A 20,795-nucleotide genomic window follows, 5' to 3' on the forward strand; every position below is an offset into this window, starting at 1 on the left:
CAAAAACACGGTGGAATGTGCGAATAATGACATTGTCGTGTATATACGTTTATTGTTCATTATATTATATAATACATTATTATGCCATGAATTATAAAATATAAGATATGGTTTAAACTCCAAGAGTTATAGAGCTGTGTTATTATTTTGAAAACATTATAAACATACATTTATCTTAGCCTTTTCATTGAAAGCAAAAATCGTTCTATTACACGAATACGAAGTTTTGTGAACGGATTCATGGGAAATTTGCATGTTTATAGTCATCTAAGATAAAATAACTTACAGTATAAATTACTAAAACAAATCCTGACTTATTAACTTGGATAATATGCTTCTAGTCCTCAAAATGCAAACTACAATGGAACACTGGAACTAGTCAAAAATCAAAATGGTGTCAAATTAGCACTTCCCAAAATCCAATTTGTTTCAAACATTTAGTAACTGGAGAATTGGACTTACTATAACTATACTATTGTCTTTAGTACTCTTTACCGACCACAGCTATATGCCTAAATATATGTTTTATACTTTTGCCTATATGTATTTCAATTTTCAATTATATAAAGATGAATTATGTACGCTGATATGCTGATATGCTGTAATAAACTAATGAAAATAATAAGAACAAAGTACTTATACTCATTACTCGACATACCTACTCTGATAGATTTGAAATTGATGCGTAGGTAAAAGGTATATCTACATTCTACAGCATATATATAATATTATTATTTATTTATACCTTCTGCGACATAACTTTTGCGTCAATATACATATATTACAATAATTTGCTGAAACTGCCTAGAAAAAATGACAATGTGCAAAGGTCAACAAGTTACTTTTTTTTTGTATAGGAAACAAGTATAAACAAGCATACGTGCAGTGGGGGATGACTGAGGGGATTTGATGAGTCATATTTACAAACGTTTTCCAACTATATATATGATGTATACAAACTACAAAGTGAGATCATTCGTACTTATTAACAGGAGGCCCCGTAATTTTTTTCTATTAAATGTAGAAAAAGTTTCTTTTTGCGTGATGGTGGGAAAAGTAATATAGTCATACATTACTTATAATTTTAATGATTAATTCTTTATATTCTCAAACAAATGAATCATTGAACACATTGAATAGCCCTTCTGTGCAAAAGTGTAAAATACAACCAATACATTTAAAATAAGTCCAATCGAAATTAAGGATACTTATTTACCGGGTTATAATCACGTCTATACACATAACATATATAGACATATAGTAAATAGGTTTGGTTAAACAGTTAAACTAGTTGCTATGCTATTGTTTATAATTTAAATCAACCTAACTATATTTTTTTTATTTCAGTTATAAATATTTATTATAGTTATAAACTACGAAGTAAATTAATATATAACTATTTCTACACATACCTGAGTGTATTAATAATCATTTATTAAGTTTTATTATATAGTTATTTAAAATTTAAAACTAAGAATAGTTTAATAGGTACCTATTACCTATAACATTATAAATATTACATAGTGAATTATGAACATAAAAGTATAAAATATTATATTTCTGTTTTCTGTATAATATACAAATATATTACGTAGGTATACATACATTTTTCTCAGTTCCTTCATAAGTACTTTTCCGGAACCTTGTCGAGCCTGACAGGGCCTCTGACCTACAATATAATATGCAATCAACTCAACACTTGGTGTAATATTGCGTCGAATTCTTATAAGGATATAAAAGTTTACGATCTACAATATATATATTTTATATACCTACTTATTTATATATCAATAATCACTGCAAGTAATTTCATATCATATACATATATTATGCATAATATAAAATATGTATAATTATTAGCGATATTGCGAACTACTTATAGCCTTATAGGTATATATTATAATTATTTGTTATACATAATACATTAACTACTTAGTGCCAAGCAGGTCTTGGTAATTTTTGTGATCACAGCGTAGGTAGTCTTCACTGTCTATATAATACCTATATCAGCTATCACTATATAGTATGTCCTATATACACATATATCAATGATACCTATGTATGATTTTCTTTCCTTCGTATATTACCATTTATATGAAGTTGATTATTATGGGCTATGGCACGAATGTCGTTACATATATATAATATTAGCGCATACCTTAACGCTAGTTGTAATGGTATATAATAATATATGTTATCCCGAATCGTGATTCGTAAAATGCACAATTTTAAACGGACAGCTCATTTGTAGTAAAACAAGAAGTTGAAATAACAATAAAAGCAGACACAGATACACGCATAAAAACATTAAGAATTATATAGGCAGTATAGGCACCTATTAATAGAAATTAATGGGTACCTAAATACCTGAATACCAGTAATAAGCTATCAGATATTATGCAAAAATATTTAAATTAACGCGTATGGGTAATAACAAACGGGTTTTGAATCAACGATTTAGCGATGGAGTTCAAATATTTCAAATTAAGTAAAAATAGTCACGTTTACTATTATTTAGGGTGTGTGCATATCTACGATTTATCCGTGTAAACATTATGAACAATAGCTAGAGTACAGATAATACGCATATTATATTTACTACATATGTATATGTTTCCGTAATTACGTTAAAACGGTCTTAAATTCAGGGATACATGCTTTGAGTTTGAATTATTTACTAGTAAAAATACACTAATATTACACCTGTAGACTTTAAATCATTTTAACGTAACCATGTAAACGTATATTAATTAACTAGGTATATATGATTAAGAAGCAAATTACCACGGAATAAGTCGAAAAACAATAAAGCTTGGAGCTTTAATTTTCATAATGGAGTATATAATATAGTTATTAGATACTTTATACTTGATATATATACTGAGTATTAAGTATATATATATATATATATATATATGTATAGGTTTACGCAAAAAATGTTGAATTAATACTTAATGTAATGATGCATTGTCGTACCGTATTGATGTTTACTTAATATTAATTCGTAATAAAATTTAAAAATTGAAATTAAAATTGGTATAAGATTGCCCATTTTGAATAAGTTATATAATAGAAAGAAAATATAGTGTCAAATTTTGAATAAAAAAAAAAAAATCATTCAAATCATTAACAAGTTTTTTAAGTATGTAATGTGTTTAAATACGATAGAATGTAAAAATATATTAATAGCGGATTCCAGAATAACGAAATAAGAACTAAAGATTAAAAAAAATCAAATTGGTATTTAGTTAAGTCCTGCAAGCAGTTATAAAGGCCTATATTGGCTATATTGCCTTTGTCTATATATATATATATATATGATGAGCTGCAGTTTGACTAGTTTGAGATGTTAATATTTAACCACATAAATAAGAAAAAAATGCAATTCTATAATACATTATAATATTAATACAGTCGAGTCACGATAACTCAAAAAACTTGACAACTCGAATTTTTTTTATTCCCCTAAAAGAAATAGAAATTATGTATAAATTGAAATAAATTCGAGTTAGATAACTCAAATACTACATATCTTGAAGCGAATTTTTATCTCCTTTCAATTTCGAGTTATCGCGACTCGATTAGTCGACTGTACAATAATATAGATGTTATCTAGTGATTAGTGACTAATAAGTAATGACTAGTATCTACAACTGTATGCTATGTTCGGACTCATGAATATATTATGTACCTTCCTAGTAATAATATTATTATGGTATTATGACATAATAATTATTTTTTCATTTTACATTTAATATAAATTAAATATGAGAAATACAATACCTAATACTTATGCTACGCATTAACGCACTATAAAACAAAATGCCAGTAATAGTTAACGTGCCTATTTTATTTTGTGATAGCCGATAGACGATAGGTAGAGGTAGAGCCGGTATAGTTATACACATTTTTCAAACGTCGAACAAGCTATCGATCGGTTTCCGGCTGCGCATCTGTCACGATTCACGAAACGTCTGTCGAAAATAATGTGTCGGTGGCCCGCCTGACTGTTATAGAATATAGTGCGGCATTTTCTTTGTAAAAGAACACTCATAAAATAACAGTTCAAATCATTTAGAGTTAAAACACAATAGACACAGATGAAGGTTGAGACTTTGAGAGTGTACTTTGGAGTTTATAAAAAGGAATATCATATATTAAAATCACGATATATATCGTATGTTTAAATCACATACGACATATTAGTATGTGATTTAAACACTTTGAATTATCAAAACCATCAATAGTACGGTAGTTTATAATACCAACTCCATTCACGAAATTTTTTTTTATCGTTTATAATTTTATGATTACTAATAATTTGTATCAATATTCGATGTCATTATAATGATACACCGTTTTTCAACTATACAGCTAAACCATAATAAAAATTACTAACAACTCTCGTTATCGTTTATACAAAGATTGAATATAAATAATACTTTAAAGTCAATCTTTTTTATAGATTTAACTTATCTTGGTAGTTTTAATTATGATTACATTTTTAACTTAAGCATAAGAGGTCACCACATTCACTGTGTTATTAGTTTATTACTATCTTAAAAACGTATAACATAAATTTTCGTTTAGTAGAATCAATTTTGTGTTTTTAGCTTAAATATTATAGTGAATTGACTCAATTTTTAAGCGAGTATTATGGAAATTTTTATATTTTAACATTTTTAATACTTATTTATATAACTAGCTAAAAAATTTTAAAAAGATTTATAAGATTATAAAAATCAACGAGAGAACACAGATAATATTCTTACATTTAAGTCAATTTATCCTAATATTTAAGCTATCAACACAAAATTGATTTTGTAATTGGAACTCAAATTGCTTGTTTTATTATGTTTATAAGATAAGACAACATATGGAGTGTAGCATCATTTTAAAGAATTACTTTTTAACTAATAATTAACATACGTTACTTTACACTTTCACTAAGAAAAACAAAACGGATTCCGCAAGCATTTTTAGAGCTATAATTAGCCTACCATTATGAAACAAAAGGAAAAAAATCACTGAATAATTTTTACAGTTTAGGATATTTATGCTGTTACCCGTAAAATATAATTATTTCTCTTCAAACAATTTTTGATATTTTATTGTATCCAAAAAAATAAAATAAAAATAATAACAGATACTTGACATTTTGACCAAACGTTTATATTATCATTTTCATTATAATAATATGATACAATTCTCAATATTTTTAACTTTTTTGCGCTATTTATAGACTTCATAAATTTTCAATTTTATTTTAGTTATTTCTATAAATTTGCTCTAGAATCGATTACCAATAACAATTTGCCGAAATCCGCGAGCAGCGAATGCGATACTTGGGCGATGTTAAAAGTCGCTTGTCATAACTATGATCGGAATACAAAAACTAAGAAGGGGGAACACAATAATAACACTGCCGCCGGGGCGATGATTTTAATCGCCTGATGCCTCGATATGCACGGTTTCCGAACTTGCGTGTATTTATTATTTACTTTGTGAGGCCGTAACTCGTAATCAATTATTATTTTATTATTTCATTATCATTATATGGCCTTCCTTAGTTTAAATTTAAATACAATTTTTACTTAGTACCTAATATTAAATACATATTTTGCACTTAAACATTGCTTTTTATTGGTAAGTAATGTTAATGTATAAACATTTCATATTTTATTATATTCATTTATAATTGTAATATTGTATAATATGAATAATAATTTTAAACTGTAGAAATAATCAACATTGACTAATTTACTAACTATAATAATAGTAACAATAATTTATAAATTGTTAAGAATAAAAGCTATAGTAAAATAGTTTGTAACATTTTTTCAAACTACAAAATACGATGATATAAATTAATACATATTTATTTTAATTTCGATTTAAAATTTCTCAAACTAATTTAATATTTATTATAGGTACCCATTTACCTTGGCATGTGTTTAGTGCCCACTCATGTGTCGTGTCCGTAATGGACAGGGGGAGGTATTTTTATGTGTAATACATAAAAATACCTCCCCCTGAATATTAATTTGGTTCGAGTTCGAAACATAATATAATTATACGTTTGAGCTTCCATGCCTTTTTAGGAGTTTATTTATTATACGTCTGTATACAATTGCAAAAAAAATAAAGATTTAAAGATCGAAGAGCAAATCAAAATTCGGTCGAACCAATAAATAAAATGTTTCAGCAACAGCAGTTACTATATTATTATAGTATCATCTGCAGATTGCCAATCCGACAACAATCTCCAAAAACAATAACAAAACAAAAATCCTATTTAATTATAATATTCATCTACCGTTTCTCGATCGGACACAGACACACGAATACAATTTGTTGTTGAACAACATTGTTTCATGTTTACATTTTATTTATTGTCACTGAACTGTTTTCAAATTTGTTGTAGATTTTATGGAATAATTCAACAATATAACGTTTGAGGCTTGCAGGCTTATTAAACGGATTTACAATAGGCATATTTTATCAGGATTGACATGAATATCTATATTGTAGGAATAAAAATACGCAGGTGTTACTGCGTTCACTGCATATATACTTGGGCATATCCAAAAATACCCTGTACACACGCACATGAATATCCAGGGTAGGTACTTATCAGTTTAAACTACCAGTAACCAATTACTGTGCGCATGCGTAAAAATAATCAAAATCTCCGTCGTTTGCTTACGATACCTATTGTTGACGATCTTCCGCGGTAAAGGGTGCGTTAAAACGTCGGACGAGATAGTGCAAAACTCGTCGCGGCCCAAAGAGTATGGAGTTCAAGGTGTCACTTCTATCAGGTGGGGTGTGACCCGAATTCTACGGAACCACCGAAGCGTGATTATAGTCCATAGATGTTATATAATATAAATTACACGATGTATGACCAAGGTGGATATTTAATGTCATTGGCTTGGAGCAAAAACTCATAAATTTGTATACTTTTTATTCGGAAATTTTAGGAAATCCTCATATCACATTAGTGACTTAATGTCCAAAACAAAATACAAGTATCTTTAGATCAAAAACTCATTATTGACACATAATAGTCACTTTTTAATTCTTACTATTCAAAAATAATTTTAAAACTGGGTAAATTATAATATAGGACTCTCTGTTGAACAGTATAGTCGTATAGATGTCGAGTGTATTTCGTATTCCTTGTCAATGAACTAGTCACTATAATGTGGTAGGTATGTGTTAAATTTGAATTCAGTGATAAATCAGTGTATACGAAAAACGACTATATTTATTACTAAGTATATTTTATAATATATTTATAATGTTATTAAAGCAATTTTATATTTTAGTCCAGTAGTATAAGCAATGTTAAGTTATAATTTTAGCCAGTGAAATTGCATTTGAAAATACTATTGTAACTTGTAAGTTTCAAGTACGATCAATATTTTTTTTTTAACGAGTATTTATAATGAGGAGTATGGTATAAATCTATAGTCTATAGCGCCTACACAGTTTTCTAAATTTTTTTCTACCACATTGATGGGGTTTTTACGCTGAGTACGATGGTGTAATCAGAATTGGGTGGTCAAATTTAGTTTTTGAGTTAACACTTTAATGTTGTAAATATGTTAAATAACTCAATAGGGCAATGTTATCAGTACATTATCGTATATTGATATTTATTATTATTTTTTAATTTTTAAATATTATATTTCGTGTATAATAGGTAAATAAACTATAAAAGAATGTACGAATGCGACATGCGTATTATAACACGTATAATCACAAACTTCACGAGGCAGTAATTTAAAAATAAATGATTTTCGCCAATTTGTTTTTGCACCATCATTCTTAAAAAGTTAATTTACTTAAGTTAACTAGGCTTACTTGGGGTGGTGTTGTGGTAGACGGAAAAAAAGTCAAGAAAAAAAAAAACCAAAGAAAAAAATCCAAAAAAAAAAGATCACGAAAATAAAAACCAAAAAGAAAAAAAAACACGAAAATAAAAACCAAATTTTCATATTTTGCTAAATGTTGTCATTTTTCATTAAACATACGTTTTAACTTAAATACAGAAATGAATCGAAACAATTTAAAATTATTGTATAATATAGAAAAAAATTGGATAAAAAGTCAGGATAAGTTATGTTTTAAAAAATGTGATCAATCGAATAAAGTAAAAATAATAATAATACACATTTTATCAGTCGAATAAAATAAAAATAATTAAAATAAAAAAATGTGTCATCGATGTCTTACCTATATTGTATAAGAGATGGCAGTTATAAAGTTTTCAATATCACGTGTACTATCATCATAATCTTCGCTAAATAATAACTAATTTTTTTAGTTGAATTTGTATTTTTTTGTAGACCGTTTTTTGTCATTTCTGTTGTGATACTCCTAATTCATTTTGGGCTTGCTTTATTTCGTCAACTGCCACTTCTAACCTTATTTTGGCTATAATAGTCCAAATTGTTGGATGTGTTTGTCCTACTAATTTAATAAACCTATTGTTCCATCCTAGGTTAGGTTAAGTTAGGTTTAAACCACTTTAAATACGACCTTTCGATAACACCTTTGATTTCCAATGTTATACTACACTGTGTAACAACTAAATAATCTATATTATAGGTATATATATAACTAGTTACTAGGTAATACCTACAATAAAATTATGCGCGTGTGTCTGTATTATCTTACAGTCTAAATCAGTCAAAATTTTTAATGAATAACGTAGATACCTTTTTTATCTTAATGGTAGTTATATGCCTCTATAATACTTTTATGGCTATATTCTATATACTTATTACTTATACATACACTATATGGTGATACATAGGTACAAAGATATAAGATACATGATGTTAATTGAATGATGTTAGCATGTTACCTACATTTTCTCAAAATGAAAATACTACTTCCAAAACATAGTATAATATAGTTAAAAAGCTACTTTTTATGTATTTTTAAATATAAAATATCTATATATATATTTTAATTATTTAAAATTTGCAAATTTGGTTACAAGGGTATTCAACAAATAGAACACCTGGGTAGTTAAATTATTAATCTAAATTTTTATAATTAGAAAATTAAAACTTATTTTTTATGAAATATGACAAAATATAAAATTTTGTTTTTATTTTCATGGTTATTTTTTTTTTGTTTTTTTTTCCGTGATTCATCTCGATATTAAATTATTAAATATACTATACTATAAAGGATTTAATGTAAACCGAAAATTTTGATCAGCTTTATCTTAAAAACTATTGATTTCCGCCAATTTTATTTTGCCCAACATTCTTAAAACGTTGATTTACCTAGGTTTCTACAAAAAAAAAAATTCAAAAATTTGAGTGTTTGCTAAACTAGATTTGTTCCAGGAGTGTGGTGATACTAACATCTGTTTTTCAAATATATAGTGGAATATAAAATGGTTATATTTTTTTTACATTTCGATTACCTATTTCATTTAAAATTCAAACGAGTAGTTTTTCAACTTAAAAAATATTTATACTAAAGATAAAAAAAATGCTAAAATGCTTACAAATGATTTTACTAAAACATAAAACTATTTTATTGAAAATTTAGTGTTTACTATTACCTATACTTAAGTATAAACCAATTGGTTTATTTAAAAAAATTATAAGTGTTGATAGATACCTAATTGATTACTAAAAATGTTAAGTCACTATAGCTCTTATATCTTTATAACCTAATATCATAGGTTATACATTTATATCTAATATCCTTAGATACTACAAAATTACAAAAAATTATACCTAACTCAAAAATTACTTGTTTGAATTTTGATTTTTAATAATTTACAGTTGAAGGAGGAGGGTTACATCAAGAATATTAAATAATAAATACAATAACAAAAACATGCCGACACCCGACAAATTCTAATTGAATCAAAAATCTTGATTCACGCACCTACTTTCTAACAACAAAAACTTAACAACAATCACAAATTTACAATGAATAATGATAATGGTGTTTTATTGGCGCTATCGAATGATTTGAATTCCGGACTATCGATAGTATGTTATTATTATTTGCGCCACTAACCAAACACGTAGTCCATCGCCTCGTCGGTATACGATTATTCGAATATTAACGATTTTGTTGATACTGACTACCTGTTTTAACTAATATTATTATATTTATAATTATTTAATATTAATAAATAATCATGAATCCATGGTTATTAATTATTCGTCGTTGGAATCGTCGGATATCGATACTACGATTTAAGATCGGTCGGTTGGTTCTATAATCTCTGAGTTACAGCAATTTCGAATTTACGATAATATTATCGAATAGTTATCGATAGTCGGTTTTCGATATCACGAATGATAATATTTAGAAAACAAATGATTGTTGTGTTGTTGTTCTCGTGAAAAAACGTTAGTTCAATTTGTCGGTTAACTATTTTCTAATATGTCGTCGCCAATACTGTTTTCGTAGCTTCATACCGTTGTGCGCTCAAATGGGAGCTTTTTGTGCAACCATCAACCAGACGGTCAGATTTATCGATCTCTTTATTGCATCATAATTCAGTGTTAAACGCTGTTTGTTTAGGTAAGTATTCCATAGTCGTTGAGCGGATTCCTATACATCAGATCTGACTTCGATGTTTTGTTACTTACCGATATCCATTATTCCATTTGTACCGTTATATAACATCAAGTAGATAGTCGTATTGATGTTTGCGTAGCGATGAAATTACTACGCCGGTATATAAATATTTTCAGGTTAATTATTCCTATTAGTTAGTTTATAGTTTTCGTCACAAGTTTACGGTTTTTCAGAATTTCAATTGATATTTCTTTTGTTTCACATAAATATAATTCATTTTTTGTAGACCTTTGAAGTACCATTGTGCCAATAGTAAATTTAGTGACATTACTAAATGTATTATCTGTAGTACTTTAGGCATTCCTAATATTCTTATCTATATCTTCGTGGTACAATTGTGTTGTTGATAGTATTATATTCGCTAACACTTTTAATATACTCATGTTTGTCTTTTATATTGTATGACAAACAATAAAAATGGTTATTTTGATCATTGAAAACAAAGTAACATAGATTCAAATGTCTTATTCTAAGTGAATGTCAATTATACATTAATTTGATTATTATATTGCAGGTATGATACGTATACCTACCCAAATGAAAATAAAACTATTACCTATGGTCATAGTAATTAATGTATTATATAATTTATATATTTTTTTCCGGTTGGGAGATTTTTTAAATTATAGGAAAATCAGAATATTGCTTACAAGCTACTGAACAATTTTAAATTCTTTGTAATTGAATAATTTGTATGATATACTATGTCTATGCATTTGGTTTTTAGCGATTCCTAATAACAAATTAAAAATAAATTGTAAAACTTTACCTAACCTAACCAACAATATTTTATAATCCATATGAAAATGAATAATAATAGATAATATTTTAACCAGTGAAGTTGTTTGTTGTATTCAATGATTATTGATTATGTACTGGGTCAATTTAATTATTTGTTCAATAGGTATATTTAGTTTCATTAAGATAGCTCAATTATCTCCATTAAGTTTTATCTAACCTAACCTTATCTAATATGTATATATGTGTAATGTACACAAATTCTAATTTAATTTGTTTATAATACATTTACAAATTACTTTAATATTGTTTTAATATATTTTATAGTAGGTAGCTTATGACAAATATGGAATTAGATATCGATGAAATGCCTGACAACTCTCATCTAAAAAAGTATTCTAGTGAATTAGCTACTCAAGGTATGTTTATGATTTATTTATATTCCATATAATTATTAATTTGATAATAATATTTTTATTTAGATAAAATGATTATCAGAATAAAGAAGCAAGAACCAGATGTAGACATTGAAGGTAAAGATTCATCCACAGAGCAAGATGAAGTTGTGTAAGTGTTAATCAATTAAAAAATACAAAATTTAGTAATCTGGACTCTGATTCTATAGCATTTAATAATTACTAAAGACCACAAATTAAAAAAATATAGTAGCTATAAATTTGTTTTTTGCAATGATTCTGAGTATAAAATTTAATATTGTATATTTTTCAATATTTTAAGAATTTTAATTATTAGTACTTTTTTCTCTAACTTGCGTTTAAAATCAAATTTATTTTATTTAAATTAAAATTTAATAAAGGAAGTAACATAAAAAAAAAATTTACTAGATAACTAGTTTACCGAATAATAGATCTTTGTTTAGCGTTGAGATAAGGTTACTGTTAATTTAAGAGATTCAGCGATATCTCACCCCCACATTGTACAATGTGTGTACTTAACTGTTTTTAAAAATGTCTAAACTTTATTAAATATTAACAACCAATACATTTTGAATACTAAAAGAAAAACGTTTTTGCAATGAAATATTAAAAAAGAAAGAAAAAACATTCTAATTGTAGTTTTTGGCTTTGGTTATTTTTACCAGCGTATTTCTTTTTATTTAGTTATATATTTTGTCTAATATTATTATGTAAAGATTTTAGTCTTGATAACTGATTTTGAAAAAATCTTAGATTGAAATAATGGTTTAACAAATAATTGAATTTTAACTTACACTTAATTATAACTTTTAATAATTTTTAAGTAAAAAAAGATGTTGAAAATGATTATCTATATAATAATACTGTAATATAACTTTAATTGTTATTACTATTATTATAACTTTAATTATTTAAATACTTGATCTAATACAATTTAAGTGATCTATTAAATAGCGCTGTACCAGTAATATTAAATGTTTTCACTATACCAGGTACAATTTAGTAAAACACATTTTGAATGTAGCGTTTTAATAAATAATGATGAAAGCAAATAAAAAATATTTAACTTGATGAAAAGCTAAGTTATTATTAACTGATTACCAGATCAAATCATCTTGACTATATTACATATGTATTTGACCCAAAATAATTAAATTATATAAATAAAATGACAATGTACAATAAGTAAAACTGTTTTAATCAAATGATGTATAATACCAAAAATTATAAACACTATACACAAGATGAAGATATACAATTCTACAAATTAATAACAAAACAATATTAACATAAAACTGTTTTTATTTTTAAAATTATTTTGAATAGTATTGCTTAATGCTTTAAAAATCAATTTAATTGAAGATTATTTTATGGTTTTGTAACTATAAATCTAAAGTTTAATATGTCTAAAAAGTAAAAAGTAATAAGTAATAACTAATAATCAATATAAAAATAAAATTTTTGTTCTTGTTATTTACTATATTTTAGAGAATATTATTGCACATATTTCAAGATATATTGGGTTGTAATATATTTTTTTTAAGTGCTATAAAGTCCAAACCTTTGTTAATAATAAATTAGAATACATAAAATAAAATAATTATACATAATATAGATCATACACTTGTGAATTTGTTCAAAAAGTTGATGAAACTAAATCACAGTTGATCGAATTATGTGATGAACCAATTGAAACTATTCGTCAAGATGAAAATTTTAGTAAGTTAATTTAAAATATTTGTTTTTTATTATATTGATTTGGTGAAAATAAGAATAGTTAATTTTTATACTCATATATTTTGTAGAATGTTGTATGAACTTTGAATACAATATTAATATTATAAATATACATATACATTTTAGAATATTCAAGTACCTAGATGGCTAGATATCTGATTTATTAAAGAACTTATTTATTTAATTTTTTTTAATCACTATTAAAAAATTCACAGTACCTGTATAATATTACCAAAACTATAAAACAGCATTGAGTACTAAATTGATTTGTAATATCATACATTACTGCAGTTAATCTAAAACTATAGAAATAGAGAAATATAGAGAATATAGAAATATTTTATTAAATTAAAATAATTTTTTATTGAGAAATTGTAACTTTAAATTTTGACTGATTTGTAAGCTTGATTCCCAAGTTGTATTAAAACAATAATTAATCCAGAATATCTGAATTATTTAGTGAGTCATCACTTCTTTATTATATATATGATTACAAATAATTAATTGTATTATATATAATATTTGTAATAGTATTTAATCACTATTTACTAATGAAATTATTCATGATTTTTAATATTTTAAATTTCTTTAGTTTTCAACAACCTGAAAATATTTATTTTCTCCGTGTGATCCAATAATTTATTAAGCAATATTGATAGATTGTTTGAATGGTATGTAAATATATCTGATTACCTCTGAATGCCTCTTATTGTGTAAGCAATGCATTTCGTTGATGTATGAACTTTGAATGTGCAAGATTAATATTGATTAATGACATTTTTAGCTTTTAAAATTAATATGCCAGAAAAACTATAGAAATTTTAAATATTGCACTCGCTTTTATACAAATTTCTTATTTTTAATCATATATTTGTTTGTCTTGAACTATTAGGATGGGTGAATTTTAAAGTACTTGTATGTAATTAAAAATTAAATTTTTTTTATTTTAATGACTTGTTCTATCAATAATGCTTAATGTATTTTATTGACAAACATTTTGGTTTTTAATTGTTATACAATTATTTTATTTTAATAATAGTATATCCAGCTATAACAAACTCTGATGATGAAGATACCAATGATGCGACATGGCAGCCACCATCTAATATTTTAACTCCTGGGGACCGCTTAACTCGCAAACATATTAAATGTCTGTATCCAAAAGTTGAAAAACCTTTATCAAAGAAAAAGAAATGTAAAAATAACAAGAATAATGATGAAGTAGCAATTAAACGTTTGGTACGTTTTAATATTAGTATCATTCTTTAAATAATTAAGTATTTATAATCTTTTGCTTTCCTTAACCAGAAAAAGGGTCGCTTACCAAAATGTAAACAAGTTTTAGAAGACATAGATATTTCAAAGCCAGATACTGATTTTGCTAAAGAAGACATAACAAGTATTGGTGAATCAATTACAAAAAAAAGTTGTGATTCACAAACTCCTAAAGGTAATACAATGAATAATATTATCATGTCTTTATTTCACAATTTTAGTACAAAATAGAATGTATTCCTTAAAATTTAATACATACAGATAGTGTATAGTCAAGATATTTTAAAAGCAGAGAGGCTTTTAATTGTTTAAAGATGTTTTAATTTAATATTTAAATATAACCACAACTTAGGGGGAAAGGGCTGTTGTTCATACATCCATTATGGAGTCATACGGTAAATAGTGCATGGTTCTAGCATGTAATATATTATTCATATTTTTTAATTAATCGGTTATCCTAGGAATAATCAGGAGAAGGTATATTAATAGAAATATACGTAGCTAAAACCATCTAAATAGGAATGTTTTCAATTTAAACTGCTAATAAGCACCAATTAGCACTAAAATTTTTACTTATATGTTTAAAATTTAAAGTTATGGATTCAAATCCCACATTGTACCATTTTTTTTTTTGTGTTTGCTTATAATATTGTTTTAAATTATAATTTATATATTTCACAATGTTTTTCTTTTAGTTGGTAGACCAAGAAAAGGTATGGCTACACCAAAACAACGCCTTGGACGTATTATAAAAATACACAAAATGATAAAATAACAACTCAAGAAAAATCAGAATAGAATGCATTTTCATATTTAAGTGCCAAATAGCTTATATTTTTAATATCCAGTAGTAAATTATAATGTTCCAATAAAGCAATTGTATATAGAAGTGTAAATTTAATAAAAACTACTTAAAAGTATTCTTACTTTTGCTGTCATTTTGTATAAATTGAGACTTGTTATTAAAATATCCAAATTGAAATTATTAAATGTTTTTGTTGATATGTTCTTTAATCAGTTTCCACTTTAAAAATATTAAAATAGTTAAATATTGATGACTTTTTATATAAGTCAATATTTGTTTATTGTATTAGTTAATTTCATATAAATTCAACAATTATGTTTTTGACTAAATTTGCTTATTGTAAATGATAGACTAAAAATAACATACTCTGTATTTTATTAGGTGTTTAGATATTACATGTAAGAATTTAAAACAAATAAGTAGTCTTTTTTTAAATTAAATTATTGTAGCTCTCTTATGTTCTATAATTAAATAAAACTTTTAAATGATTATAATAAAAGACATTTTGAATTATAACACTAATCAAATATTCATTGTATTTTTTTATGCTCACTGCTAAAATTTAAAATGTATTTTATTGTGTTTAATATTCAATAAATTAAATTATATGTTTCTAAATATTTAATCGTATTATTTGAATGTATAAAATATTTTAAAATAATTATTATTTAAAAAAAAACTTATATTAAGTATAAATAAACTATAAAAAAATTTTGTATTTATATAATAGCAATAGTTATAAAGTTACGATTTAGACAAAATTTGTAAAAATATTAATTTTATTGAATACCTACATTTATATTTTTATTACAATTATATCCATTTTAGAACTGAATCCTATTTTTGTAATTTGTATTTTATTTACACATACATTTTATTTGTTTTAATATTTAGATAAGTACAAAGTTTTTTTTGAAAAGTTTATTGAATAATATATATTATAAAGACATAGATTTCATTATTGAATCATATTAAAATAACACAATGTTTATTTAAAAAAATAATAATATATATAATTTTAAAATAATAACATAGCTTTGTAATTAAAAAAAAATATATATTTATTATACATTTTACTATTGTTAACTGTATATACTCTCAAAATTCCTCTACATATCATTGTTATATTGTATATATTGTCATATAGTACCTAATTACTAAATTGAGACATGTTTTCTACAATTATAAAACAAGCATATACTTATACTTTAAAATAATCAATAAGACAAATATGTTGGTCAATTGTTATGCAAGTGTGTAATAATTATAATATCTTAAAAATATAATGTATAGAATATGCACCATGATCATCAAATTTATACTGTGATCTGTGGTTGAGGGCCAGAGTTGATAATCATTTAGTGTCCTGTACCATAATTACTATTAATACAATCCATCTTAACTTATCTATCTCTTCATATTCTTAACGAATGAAGTTCTATAAGGTTGAATGTATGAAGTAATACTATAGTAGGATTATATTCACTTTTATATTTGATTTGAGAATTAAAAATAAATCAAGCCACCATCAAACTTAATTAAACATATATCATATTTGTACACCAGTGACTTAAGCTTTATTATACATTATAATTTATATTTTCTGTAACTATTTCAGAGAAACCTTCAAAAAAGGTTAAAAATGCAGTGGTATTATGACTTGCTTATTATTTAAAATAAAATGTAAGGAGAAAGTAGATAATCGCCCCACTGCATAGTAGATAGTAGTAAGTAGCGGTGTTATACAATTGAGAATGATTGTTGGAAAATCAAAGAAATAATATTTTATACCTTATATTCTAACGATTGAGAACGATTTTTTGAACGACGTCGTTTATCTAAATTTTTAGCAAGACTCTTCCTACAATTGTAATGATTTCTGTTTTAAAAGAAATTCAAACACAAACCGTAACAATAATAAAATCAATCGAAAACTATATTATCAAAACCATGGCCAGTAATGACTATGATCCATATTAATTCTATTATAAATTCTAAGAGTTTAGAGTTTGAAAAAACTAAAGATATCATGTCTTCATGCAGTATCTAAAATTAACTAGAAATAAGTACCTATTTGGAAAAACAATTTAAATGGTGGTAACTTGAACTAAAAAATAATTAATATTTGTATATTTTTAAATGACAAAAAAATCTATATCAAATGTTAATAATATAACTTGTATATAATATTAAAATATAATATCAAAAATATTATTTTGTGCTGCAACATTGCATAAAAGCATGTGAAAACGTTCTCAACCGTGTTCTACCATCTGTAGGTGTCAAACATCAGTGTACCGTAACTGCATGCATCGTGGCTATTTTATAATATATCACTAGAGAACAGATTTAAATGCTCTAAAAACAATAAGTAAAATGCCTTTAAAAAATACGATTTAATGTACTCATAATAAGAATTTTTTTTAAAATTACTATTAAAATGATTTTCAACAAAAATTGTGGCTAACAATTTAAAAATTTTCGTTTTTCCGTTACTTTTTTAGGGTTTTTCCTGACGCTTCTGAAAACTACTAGAAAAACTTTTGACCTCCAAAGTATCAACTGGCAACTAGATAAATTTTCCTTTTCTAAGAGAGGCTGAAGTCAAAAATCAAAGCATAAGTACTACTCCAAAACGTGATGACAGGCACAAAAATAAAAAAAATTTAAAAAAAACACACATCATTGTAGAATCAATACATTTATCACTCCGTTCAGAATCTAAAAATAAAATCTGAGATATGAGACACCAGTAAATTTTTTCATGGGACAAATTACATGTACTATAATTTATCAATTAAATTCAAATACACAACTGTATTATTCTGTATATGTATATATATATATATATGTCAGGGGTGTCATTTCAACTTTTTTATTGTTGGTACCAACATTTTTGCAGGCCATTCAAATCATTACCAGGCAACATGGAAAAATTTTTTTTTTTTGTAGATAAAGGGGGGGAGTTAATTAGTGACAAAAACAACGGAAAAATTGTTGTTTAATTTATTTATATGTCACCTATATTAGTATGAAAACACCACAATATTATTACTATTTTTGAAGAACTATGTGTAGATACTTTTAATGAATTTATATTATATTGTGGATACCAGTGGTATTTGGTAAGTAAATTTATGGGTATAAAGCACCTTAATAGTACTTAACCGAACCTAACCTATCCATTTTTTCTCCCTGCACACTCAAAATAAATAATATAGCTAAACCTGTAGTATAAAGTATAACTTTATGGGTTCCCTTATTCAAAATGGCACAATATACTTAATTCATATTTCTAAATTTTTCCACTTCTAATTTTAATTTAACAACTTAAATTTAATTTAATAACAAACCATTTAGTTAATAAATAAAAATATTTATTATTATAAAGTAATAATAAACTAAACAGACTAAAATACTTACATTTGGCGGTTGTCGGGTTGTATAATATTAAATATTAAGCAAATATTATTATTATTATATATATTTTATTAAGAATTTCACTTCTTTCTCGATCACGACTAAATCAATCGTACTCTCAATGTACTTAAATTGGTGGTAGGAAGTAACATTGTGACAGGGTTAAAAATGCAAACAAATAATATTCTATGGTTGCTATTTTTAGACAATTTTTTCCCTTTTGATAAAAATCTATACCAGCATATTATACCCACAGATATATTATATATATTATAAATATTTTATATTATGTCTATGGTATAACCACATTACCACACTGATCATTTTTGGAAATAAAACACATTAGTACCTATAATAAATTATTTTTTTTAAGAGGACGCCCTACCCGTATGTGTTGTCTCTATCTTACTAACGTACATCATAACAAATTTTCGTTCAGCAGAATACATTTTGTGATGTTAGCTTTAGTATTAGAGTAAATTTACCTATTATCAAATTTAAAGGTAAGAATATTATCTAGACAATGACATTGACATATGCTTTTAATGATATTATTATTTTAAAGTGAGTTACAGCTATATTACAGTGTATTTTATTTATTTTTTTTTATTTAAATAAATTTATAATACTTTTCAAAATATTTGTAGAGATTTATATTGCTTATTATAATACTGCGTTTTTCAAATGTTTAGGTTTTTTAATGCATTATAAAATAAATTAACAACCCTAATTTTTATAAACTATCTGAATTGTCTGGATAATGTTGGTACAAAATGAGTATGCGGTATGCCTATGCCCAATACCATAATGTTAGAATGTTAGTTATTAAATTATCGCATAATTTTGTATCAAACCGACAATCTGATTTAACCGGTAAGTACCTATAATAAAAAACAAATAGTAGGTAATATTATAAATTTATAATTAGGCATCTATATTATACTCAACAATTATTTTATTTGTATTAATTGTTTAATAAATATAAATTACATGCCGAAAATATGTTTATAGTGTTTTAGAATACCTACAAGAATGGCTGTCTTCCGCCTTCTACCGACCAAATTTAAAACTCGATTTGTGTAATTTGCTCACAGGGCCGTCCCTAGGGCAGGGCGAGCGGGGTCGCCACAATTGAAAAGGCCCCGCTTCATAGATACAATAAAAAAAAGTCAAGTTGATGAGCAAAAAAAAAATTTACATATCATTTTTTTTTTTTCATGTAAAATTGTAAAAGAAAATGTCACCAACTTAGCTATAATCTCCGTAGAAAAAGAAATTGGTGACCAATTAAAATATGATGATATTATTGATCAATTCACGGATTTAAAAAGTAGAAAAGTTAATTTTTAATACATTTTTATATTCTACCTATTACTATATTTTATATTTATTGTCTTATTTTTTCAATATTATTATTTATAGTATTAGGTTTGATTATATTATGACATGTTGCGTTATTAATTTATTTACTTATTCATATTATTGTAGGACTGTAGATGCAAGGTACTATATTTGCTAAGACTATTTGCGCACATTTGAGTTTCAAATTTGGGGAGCTCTACAGTGTAATTTTTTTATCATTAAACACTCATTATTTTGTCAAGTATTGACTTTTTCAAAATATTTTGTTTCATGCTTTTCTCAAGCTATATGAAATTTTTATTTTTGTCACCATTTTATTTAATAGGTAAACCACTATCAACTTTTTATTTTCAAATGGCAACCTAAATTAATAGGGCTATTTTTTTTATGAACTT

General features: G+C 25.2%; 1 protein-coding gene across 2 annotated transcripts; it reads left to right on the plus strand.

The window, feature by feature from the left end:
• Positions 1–10,358: 10,358 nt before the first annotated feature.
• Positions 10,359–15,990, plus strand: LOC113557271. 2 transcript variants are annotated; one of them, XM_026962698.1, is made up of 7 exons: positions 10,359–10,569; positions 11,692–11,783; positions 11,847–11,931; positions 13,417–13,520; positions 14,578–14,777; positions 14,847–14,988; positions 15,509–15,990. In XM_026962698.1, the coding sequence occupies exons 2-7, from the start codon at positions 11,702–11,704 to the stop codon at positions 15,586–15,588; spliced, it is 693 nt and encodes a 230-aa protein (XP_026818499.1). In that variant the 5' UTR covers positions 10,359–10,569; positions 11,692–11,701; the 3' UTR covers positions 15,589–15,990. The 2 variants fall into 2 exon arrangements, with proteins under 2 accessions (XP_026818499.1, XP_026818500.1); XM_026962699.1 differs by having other exon boundaries at positions 11,695–11,783.
• The last annotated feature ends 4,805 nt before the right edge of the window (positions 15,991–20,795 follow it).

This window comes from Rhopalosiphum maidis, chromosome 3, assembly GCF_003676215.2.
Source record: "Rhopalosiphum maidis isolate BTI-1 chromosome 3, ASM367621v3, whole genome shotgun sequence".
Taxonomy (NCBI): domain Eukaryota; kingdom Metazoa; phylum Arthropoda; class Insecta; order Hemiptera; family Aphididae; genus Rhopalosiphum; species Rhopalosiphum maidis.

Excerpts from the sequence above, each read along its gene's own strand:
- LOC113557271 (XM_026962698.1), top strand. The coding sequence starts at position 11,702 with ATGACAAATATGGAATTAGATATCGATGAAATGCCTGACAACTCTCAT. Across the intron at positions 14,778-14,846 it reads AAGTAGCAATTAAACGTTTG|AAAAAGGGTCGCTTACCAAA; the intron begins GTACGTTTTAAT and ends TTCCTTAACCAG. Across the intron at positions 14,989-15,508 it reads TGATTCACAAACTCCTAAAG|TTGGTAGACCAAGAAAAGGT; the intron begins GTAATACAATGA and ends TTTTTCTTTTAG.